At 43.0% G+C, this 10,640-nt stretch overlaps 1 protein-coding gene across 2 annotated transcripts in view; it reads right to left on the reverse strand.

The window, feature by feature from the left end:
• SYN2 (synapsin II) overlaps positions 1–6,796 on the reverse strand; it is a 228,848-nt gene extending 222,052 nt beyond the window's left edge. The window contains exon 1 of one of the 2 annotated variants that reach the window (XM_077116514.1): positions 6,351–6,796. In XM_077116514.1, the coding sequence (XP_076972629.1) occupies positions 6,351–6,733 (383 nt within the window). In that variant the 5' untranslated portion in view covers positions 6,734–6,796. The remainder of the gene's footprint in view (positions 1–6,350) is intronic. The other variant, XM_077116517.1, reaches the window with a different exon arrangement.
• Between the last annotated feature and the right edge of the window lie 3,844 nt (positions 6,797–10,640).

The following is a 10,640-nucleotide window of genomic DNA, read 5'->3' on the forward strand; positions in this document are numbered from 1 at the left end:
ATCTAGGTGGAAAGCTAAAACAAAGCATGACAACGCTACCCAATGAGAATGCAGACGGTCTCACATTCAAGATTTAGAGGTGCACACACAATGTGAGTACCATTAAGGACACACAAAAATTTGGATGCAACTGTCCATCCTAAGGACACTGTGTTTCATAATGCCCTCATCCATACAATGGTTATGATCCAAAAACACTATGTATATATCAAGCAGTTGGACACTTACTGTGATGATTCTTTTTGCAAAAGAAACAATCTACTTTATAAGAAAAAATCATCCCCTAATTTATCTGCAGGCAAATTTGGCATTTTTTTGCAGGAAAAATCTGGGTTCAGATCCTGCCACTTCAGCTTTATAGGCGATTCATTCATCTATGAAATGGGAATTCTTACCTACTGCTCAAGATCACTGTGAAGATAAAATAAGATAACATGTACGAATGTATTGTGTAAGCTGTAAAGCACTATGTGTATGGCAGGAATAAAGAAATCAATACCATTAGACATGTCAACATATGTACACATATATACTTGTGGTTGAGAGAAGAACTCAACCACAAGTCCCCAATTCCCATTGTTAAGAAGGAAACACACACACACACACACACACAGCAGACCTAACAAGCTACCAGGATCTCTTTTACAGAACATCAAATGGCAGTAATATGAAAAAGGAGATACACTAAACAGAGAGTACTCCAACGTGAGCTTTTCATCCAGGGAAACATTTCATCATTTGATATACTCCTCTCCTTCCAAAGATTTACAATCATTATCACACAGAAAAAAATTATAGAGCTACAGTTTTTGAAAGAAAATGGCACAAAAGCTATACCATGGAAATAATGCAGAGCTAGAAAGGATCTCAGAGGTCTGTTCTACTCCTCTCATTCTATAGCTTTTAAAAAATCAATGTCCAAAGAGGCAAACTGGTTTACATAAGAATACAAAGTGACACATTTTAATCAAACATCTTTAAGGTTCTGATAGTCATATCTTCATTCCCCAGGACAGCCTATCTCTGTGTTCCCACAGCATCCTACGCACACTAATTACCATACTAGATTAAAATTCTGTTTAAATGCCTGTTTTCTTCCCTGTTGGACTAGAAGCTCCCAGGAGACATGTCCTGTGCCCAACTCATCCTTATATCCCCAACTAAAATTAATCCCCAGTTAAAACTGTTTTGTAAATATGAGGGCAAGGTATTTACTTCTGGCAAACTTCCTATTTAGGTTCTGTTCCCTTTGAGGGATGCTCAGCAAGATATAAAAAAGACTAATCTTTCAACAAATCTAAACTTGGATATCTATAGAAAGACAGTAAGTGATCTTAGGTCCATAGGGACAATAAGGTAAAAATGGATCCCTGAAAAGAAGGACATCATTGCAGGACAGGACCCACTAAATTTTATTAAATTGTTGGATTTTGATGACCATGTCTCTAAGAGGTTTCTTCAACCATATGACCTATAGTGAAGCAATATACACAAACATATATAATAATATATACACCATATACACAAATATCAGTAACACAAATAAGAAACAGTGAAACTGTGGGTATAGTGTGATATGCTCAGTTGGTTTTTTAAGCACTTACGGACAACTCTGCAAGCTCCTAAACCAAGCAGTCACACACAGTCCTTTAAAGGACAAACTGGATTAAATTTGAGGAAGACTAAATTAAAAGTGGAAAAAAATGAATTGGAGTCAGAAAATGTGAGATCTAGTCACCATTCTTTCATTAATTTCTTATTTGACCTTGGGCAATTCATTTCATTTCTTTGAGCTAGCTGGTCACTCAAGATCCTGCAAGTTCAAACCATTATAAGATCAACACTTCTTGAGAGTTAGGGATGGCGAAAGATAAAAGTAGTTAGGGAAGATACAGGGAGACTATGGAACTGAAGGTATAGTGAAAAAAAAGTTTAGTAGTGTGACAGACTTCTGTTTTAGATTCTAGCTCTGGTTCTACCATTAATTAGCTGAGTAACCTTGAGCAAGTCACTTCACCATTCCAGACCAAAATTTCCCCATTTATAAAGTAAGCCAGATGTTCTTCCAACAACTCACAAGCCCTGGTCCAAACTGACTAGTGTAGATGCCCCTATTCTTAATGAAAAGCCCAAATGCTGGCCAGAAGAATAGTAAGGAACAAAAACAGGTGCTGAGAAACATAGTTTTTTCACTGACTCCTCTTTTTCTGCTGCTATACTTCCCTTACACTGCATACTTTCTGAACTGACCCAGCCCTATTTTTACTCAAATTCTCAGTTCAAGCCTCACTTCCCTATATGAAGATTTCCCTTTCCAATCTAACCCACGTTGATGTCTCACTCTTTTAAACTTCTACAGTACATGTGCCATTTGCATTGCTGTTGTAGAAATTAAATGTAACTTGCAAAGAGATTAGTACAAAGCAGCTGCTCAATAAATAACAGTAGTTGTTGGTGTTACCACTTCTTTTGCACTAATCACATACCCTTCAGTTCAGTGCTTCTCAGACTTAAATGTGCACATAAATCACTTGGGGGTCTTGTTCAAATGCAGATTCTGATTCAGTAGGTGTGAGGTAGGACCTGAATTCTGTACCTTTAACAAGCTCCTGGGCTCCTGCCAATGCTGTTAATCTGAGGACTATACTTCAAATACAAGGGACTAGTTTTCAGTATACTTTATTTTTAAAATGCATTTATCTTATCTACCCATCTGGACAGTAAGCTCCTAGAAGGAAGATAATGTCTCACATTTCTTGGCATATATATCCTACACAGGGATACTAAAAAAATCGCTGTTGACTTATAGGTGCAGTCTCTAGACAAACAAGAGTACCTGTGTTGTACTGATTTCCAAATTGAACACTGAGGTGTACAAAGATGAAAGAGTTCACTTGTTCCCTGGAATTAGAAACACTACCATCACTGGAATAGAGGGAGGTGAGGCTCTAGGAGAAAATTTACCTCTTTATCAGTGAATGTAACCCACAGAAGAAAAAGCAACATATATAAATAGACACATGTTTCTTGTGTAAGTACAAAGATCATTAAAGTGCTGTCTTTACTGCACTTCAAATTTAGGTATTGACCTTAAAAGACATGCATTTTCAGGCAAAAAAAAAAAACAAACCACAAATAATAGTTACTAATAATGTAAATAATGAACTTTGATTTAATTTTTTGATGGCAGAGATACATTTTTCAATAATCCTTTTGTGTGCAATTCATCTAAAGATCTCAGAAAACCAATAAAATCCCATTTCAACACCCCCCCCCCAAAATGAGAGAGGTTTTCTCCACCAATATTCCCATGAACTTGGGCAGTAATGAGGTCTCCAAACGCCATTGCCCACAATTGCACTTATAAAAATTCAGAGGAATCTACTGTACATTAAGGCTGCTCTGAGAGGCTTTCTACTTTAAGCTCTTCTTTTAAGTCACCAATTATTTAAATGGTTGCTAACATCCTCTTTATTTTGGCAATCTATAATCCAGATGGGAACAATATTCTTAAATTCTAGTAGGAAGCTATGCTCTGACTTCGTATTCGAGCACCAGGAAAATGATACTGGGAATATTTGGCACCTGCTCACTGAATACTACCTAAGTCGCTCAAGCTGTGAGACAAATGTACTAAAATGAGCCTCCAGAGCAAAAAGCACCTTTTTGTCACTGTAATTGTCATAAACAGGTACTTGCTCCGTAACTCAGAAGACTTTCTATATAACTGTTCATTGGTATTTAAGTGAGATGTTTTTAACCAATTTAGATACATGTTGGAAGAACACAAACTCTGTGACTCTGGGAATGGCTAGCAAGCACAGAAACAAAACACAAAATTGGTGTCAAGCACTAGACTCAAACTGGATTTATGAGTTTTAATAAATCAGAGAAATACTTCAGAGAAAAATCACAAAATAGTTAGGAGTCAGCCCACAGGAAAGTGGTTTCTATTACTTCCATCAGAAGTCGTCTCTAGGGCAAGGCAAATTCTCTAGTTCATGCCAGGCAGACTTCCTAGAAAATAATACTATCCAAGGAGAGTTTCAAAGCTCAAGCTACTGAAGCATTTATAACTAAACATAAATCTGCAGCAGCCTCATTGCACCCCTACAAATGAGTATCTACCTTACTCATGGTAGTATTTAGTTAATAACTGGTACTTAGACCCCAACAAACACCTTCAATAGGATAGGAGATCAAGGCAAGCTGCAGAAGGACCAGATTCTTGCATAGAAAAATGAAACACCTATGTCATTCTCATCTCTCCTCTCCTAGTCCAATTCTGGCCTTTCCTAAAGATTCATCTTTTGTGAAGCCTTCTCAAATAACTCGGAGTCTCACAAATCACTCCACTTACTGAATGCCTTTGTTAACATGTACTGTCTCAAGCAGTAATTGTAGGTTCCCTTTGTTTCATGTATCCTCCTTGTCTCCCAAATTTGACTGAGTTCTCCTTGAAGTCCCCATACTGGCTAGCACTAAAGAGCTTATTATTAATATTGTTAATAACATAATAATAATGGAGAGGCAATATAACAGTGGAGTGGCAATAACAGAGTCACAAGTTCAAATCCTAGTTCTAACATCTGGTTGCTATATGACTATGAACACATTACTTACCTTTGGTAGGTCTCTGTTTTGTGGTGAGAATTCAATGATACATTATAGTACAGTGTTTGGCACAGAATGGATGCTCAATAAAGCTTAGTTACCTTCCCTTCCCCTTTAATAAGCACTTGTTGATTTTAACCAAGTTAGTGTAATTCTCCTTTGGAGGCTGCCAATGGCACCGCTGTATGCTCTTATTCTTTGACCAATGCGCTACTGCTTGTGCATTTGTCATTTCTTGGCAAAGGCCCCTTCAGATTTTCTGCTCCACCGTCATGAAGAGAAAAAACCAACCACATAAGTTTCCTAAATGACGATTCAGAATGGTCACATTAGTGGCACCTCCACATCTACACCTCACTTTCACCACACCCACACCAGCCCTCGCTCCCTCCAGGTCTCCAATGAGAGAGTGATGGAGAGAGAGTGACAGAAAAGCAGCCAAGCAGTCAAAAGCAGAAACAGATAAACAGCTCTGTGGTCCCTCTGTGCCTCCCTCTTGGGAGGGAGCGCACAGATCCAATCTCCAACCTCAACCCCTCTGAGAAAAACGAGGCAAAAAAAAAAAAGAACCTTTCCCAGTATTCCTGAAGAAAAAGCAACCCAAATTCCTCACCTGGTCATTTCTTCAAGCTGTCTGTCCCTTCCACCCGCCCAAGTCTACCACCCCCCACTCCAACTACCTTGTCTGTCAACTTCCCATTACATAAAATAGAATCACTTTTTGTTAATGTCTCAAATGGACCTCATTCATGCTTTTATCAAGTGGGAGCAACATTTTCCCCCAATCTTCAGCATCTTGAGTCGGTAAGATGCCCCACGTCCCTTAAAAAAAAAAAGAAAAAATAATTCTTGAATTCTTGACTCCCTGTGTACTGCATTAAGGCAGATCTCTTTTTAGCTGCAGCCCTTTAATGACCCAGAATATTTTAATTCAGTCTTCATCTTTCCAGCTGAAAAAGGCCACCATCACTGCCAGCACACACACCCCCCACACATACACACAACCAGAGGAACAAACAAATCCACAAACCCCTCCCTGCTGCACAGAATACAATATATATATATTAATTCTTGAACGCCCCCCAGCCATGCTCCAAGGGGACAGGCCCACCGACACCTGGCTGGGGTAACGCGGCTGTGATTCCATCAACCTCGATGGCAGTACCTGCTATCAGCCTTCATAGGTCCAGGTTAAAAAAAAAAATTCCCCACCATCACCCTCCTCCCCCCCCCAAATACCAGCTTTCATTCCAAATTCGTTCCGTGCCTCCTAAAGTAGACCCTTTCCTGAATCGGCCTTAAATATCTCTTTGGCTATTTAGGACCATTTTCCCCTGAGCTTTTACGTATCAGAGGTGAAAAGTCTGCGCGCAACACCCCCCTCCCCCCTAAAAAAGAAGAAAAACAACAAAACTAAAATTCTATTTCTTAAGACTCTTTCTTGTGGCGTAAAAGTAGCTCCTACTTTTATTTCTCTAGGGAGACTGGAGACAAGTGAGGAACTATTTTACCTCGGGTTTCACCTCTCCATGCCGATCCATGCGACCACCCCACCCCCCACCCCGCACCCCCCGCAACCAGGCGCGCGCTCCCCACCCCCCTCCGTTTCCTCCCTGCGGGACAACGCAGAACCTCCTCCTCACTGGTCTTAAGTGTTTCCTTGGCTACCTGGGACCATCTTCGCCTCAGCCTCCGGGGGCCTCCGGAGCCCCGAGCAGCGGCGGCGGGGCACCTACCAGTCGGTGTGCGGCTCGTCGACGACCAGCAGCACCTTGGCCTTCCTGGCGGCCGCGGGCGCGGGCGCGGGCGCGTCCACCAGGCCCGCCGACGCGGCCGTCTGCTTCACGGCTTGGGACAGCGAGCTGAAGAAGCTGCTGCCCACCGACGGCGCCGCGGCCGGCTGCGGGGCGGGCGGCTGCGCTGGAGCCGGGGTCGGCGGCGGCCTGCGCTCGGGGCCCGGGGAGGCGGCCGGGGGCGCCGACGAGGCCGCGCCCGGGCCGGGGGGCGGCGGCGGCGGCGGCTGCTGGGGCTCCGGCCGCTGCAGGTCGGTCATGTAGCCATTGGGCAGGTTGGCGATGAAGCTGCTGTCCGACAGCCGGCGCCGCAGGAAGTTCATCATCTGGATTGAGGGGCTGGTGGCGCGCGGGGCGGCAGGGCCGGGCGGCGAGAGGCGGAGGGTTCGGCTGAGGCGCCGAGGCGGCTGAGGGGGCCGAGGCGGCTGAGACTCAGTCCCAGCGCCACGAGCCCAGCAGACAGCCGCGGCGGACTGGGCCTGGCCAGCCCAGGGGCTTGAGGCTGGGCGCGCGGGAGCGGGCGGGGCTGGGGGCGGGGCCACCACTATCCCCGCCCCTCGGCGCAGAGCTGGTGCCGCCCCCGGCAGGCTGCGGGTGCTGGGAATCCCTAAACCACCGGCCTCCAGGCCTAGGGCTCTGAAGTCCAGCAACCTAAATATGTGTTTGCTGGGGCGGGCGTAAAGGAATGGAGCTCTGTACCACCTTTGGGGGCGAATCAGAGCCATGCCTTCCCCCTTCAGACGGAGGTGAAAGCATCACTCCCGCTCCCCCTTGAAGAGGACAGAGGTGTCAGCTTCCCTACACTAAGATGAGAAAGAAAAGTGCCACCCTCTTTATACATACAGACGGAGACCCTTTAGTGAAAAGGAAAAGGACTACCTCCTTCCCCAAAGCTGAGGAGAAGCTGTAGGTGGTAGGGAGATGGCAACATCTATGTGCTCCCCCACACACACCCATATGGAGAGAAAGAGTGGAATTGCCCCTTCCTCAATCCTCAGTGCCGGGGAGAAAGGAGACATCTTCCCTGCCCCAAGGTGAGGGAGACAAGTTTTCCCTCCTCCCAAGCTAGTGGAGAAGAAAAGGGCTAGCTCTAATCTGGGATGAGAGGAAACGAATCCTCTCCACCCTGTCTTGGAAGGGAGTGTGGGGTACATTTTGGACACCTGCACTTTAGGGTTGATTCAGTCAGCAAGTTCTTCTCTTCTCCTTCTCATTGATGAGAGAGAGAAAAAAAACATGTATAAGGCTGGAAACTCTCCTGTAGGAACCCCAATATCTCAGTGTTTACTTCACTGACATGCATTTTGGTGTGTCCTACGTACTACCAAGAAGATTAACTCTTCCAGAGCTTGCTCTCTATTTGCTTTTACAGTTCATTCATTGACCAGTCTTCCATGAAGACTACTCTAATAGCCACCTTCTCATATACAGTCCCTAAATTGTATGTGACCTCTGGATACATGTTTTCACCTCTCATGAGATATATTTATTCCCTGTGTGGTATTGGAGCAGAACATAGCAGATATACTTTGCAGTCAGACCACCCTGGGTGATGCATGACCTTGGGCAAATTCCCCTCTGAGGCTCTTTTCCTCAATTGATAAAAGGGTATAACGTTTTTTCAAACTTGTTACATGGATTATATAAAGTCATATATAAAAAACACCTGACACATGGTAGGTAGTCCCTGAGCAGTGGCTGAATTCTTATTCTCTTTTTTGAACTGATTCTCAGTAAGTACTTACTGGGCTGAATGTAATCAATGAGTGGCTTGTCATTAATACTGGCAGTCAGAACTTTCCTCCCACACCCCAGCAGACCCTCCACTTGGGGCCTGGAGATGTGCACAATCCACCTCTGAGCCAGAGACTGACTATTGTGGGAGAGTCCTCTAGCCAACTAGAATAATACAGTGGTCTTTCCATCTACCATATGCCAGGCACAGTGGTAAGCACTAGAAAAAATTCGATATGAATAGGAAATGGCCTCTGCCTATGGACAGTTCACAATCTGTATGGGCTGAGGGAGGGAGAGGGAAGGAGAAGTGCTAAAGCAATTGACACAATAAGATGTGCAAAATGCTATAATATAGTTGGGCAAAGTGGTTTGGAAGCACCAAGGAGGGAGTGATTCATTATGCCTGTGAGGGTCAGGAAAGTTTTCTTAGAGGAGGTGACATTTGAGATGGGTCTTGAGGCAGCTGTAGGAGTTTTCTAACAGAGAAAGGGGAAAGACACTCAGGTAGAGAAAGCATGGAAATATGTGAGTTGATGACTCTTCCAGGAACCTTTCCCTCAACCCTCTAGGCTGGGCTGAGCATTTCAAATCCTATGCTTGGCTTTATCATCACCCCCGAAGGAATTATAAAATATTCTGATGACTCTTCTATTTCCATCACTAGCACATAAGCATTTCATGGATAGGATTATGTCTTAGTCATTTGTGGATCCCAACAGCAAGCAGGGTACCTTGCACATAGTAAGAGCTTAGTTGTTTGATAATTTAACTCTACTCTTACTCAACTCAGTTCTTGTGTCTATTGGAAAATATGCTAAATCACTAATAACTTAACATGAATTAATTTAATGCATTGCCCTTCCTAGAAGTACTTTTTAGAGGATTAAGGAATCTTATCCAAACATACAGATCTCTAAAGGTGGAATTTCAGATACTGTATCACTTGGATTTTTTTGATGATTGCATTGCCCTTTTTTCATATTTCTCAAAGAAATTCCCCCTAACCATTAAGCTTGGAATGTATGTATAATATTTTTTAAATCAACCAATCAACATACATACTTTGAATACCTAATATGTGCAATGCATTATACTAAGCACTGAAGGGTAAGGGAGATGCAAGGATCAATATAACTCAGGTTCTATCCTTAATAAGACAGTTCATAACATGTGACCTCATAACAGTTCCAGAGAAGTCTGTGAATGGCCAGAAGGTAGAGCAAACAGTGGATGTTAAAAGAGCCAATGTAAGAAGAGCTCTCTGGAGTAGGGGGAGATTTCACAGGGGAGGTGGACTCAGGCCTTGTAAAATGGGTACAATTCAGATGGGTAGGGAAGAGTATAGTAACAACCAAGATGGAGGCAATAGCAAGAACAAAGTCAGGGAGGCTGAACTGTATATAAGAATGAGTAATCTACTTTTTCAAGGCAAAGATATCGTTTGTTGTTGTTTGTCCTTATGTTCCTTAAGCCTTAGCAGAGCAACTGGCATGTTGTTTTCACTAAGTTATATGTAGGGGAGGCTCTGGGAGGTTGTATTTGTATTTATGTCTATGTTGTTAGTGTCTTTTCAGCTCCTCTTTTCAGATTACAAGCACCTCAAGATGAGGTATGCTGTCTTTTGCTTCTCTCAGAACGCTCTGCAAAGTCTAACATAAAATACAACACAGAATGAGTGACCCAATCTTGTGAGCTGGATCAGGATGTTCCCAGAGAATTGCTTTACTTTAGATTTCTTCATTGAAACAATGGAGGCCCACAAACCCATTACAAAATATTATCAAATATTCCATTAAATTATGAAGTTACTTATTGGCATGTTTTAATAACAATATATTCTTGTGGAAGAACAGTTCATATTGTCTTATAATTGGGTCATTAATCTGTTGTTTATGATCAGAAATCTTTCATTAGTTGGTACAACTCTAAATCACATCTGTTTCAACCAACATCCTCCTTCATATTCCAGTGACTCTTTGATGGCTTGAGTTTTAATGAGCTGTAATGAAAATCTTTCCCTTACCCTCACCTGTGGACCTAGGTTCCAGATGCAGGAAGAATACAACACTATTGGTTTATCTTATGTACTGCCTTTCCCCTGGATTTGAAGGGAGAGCAAAATTTAGACTTTAGGAACAGTTAGGGTCTTTTCTACTTTATCGCCCTCTGAAACCAATCAACCATTCCTCTGCCTCCAGATAGAGGGCACTTCTCCCTAATCAATCAATGGGTCAATCAATGGAGGGGTCTCCAAATCAATCGATAGAGAGGTCTCCCCTGCCTTAATCACTCAGCACCATCTCAACCAACTGTCAGAATCTCCAGTTCCTGAAGCCCAGGTTGTATTTGTATTGAGGTCTTCCCTGTGTGTAATCTTTTTCTTCCCATTAAGTTGTAAACACAAGTAAATATCTGGCAAGGACATATGAAAGCATCCTGTCAAAATCAGGAACCAATTTAAATGCTTTGCTGTCTCTCTGATTTCTCTCTTCTCCT

The sequence above is a fragment of the Tamandua tetradactyla genome, chromosome 9 (assembly GCF_023851605.1).
Source record: "Tamandua tetradactyla isolate mTamTet1 chromosome 9, mTamTet1.pri, whole genome shotgun sequence".
Taxonomy (NCBI): Eukaryota; Metazoa; Chordata; class Mammalia; order Pilosa; family Myrmecophagidae; genus Tamandua; species Tamandua tetradactyla.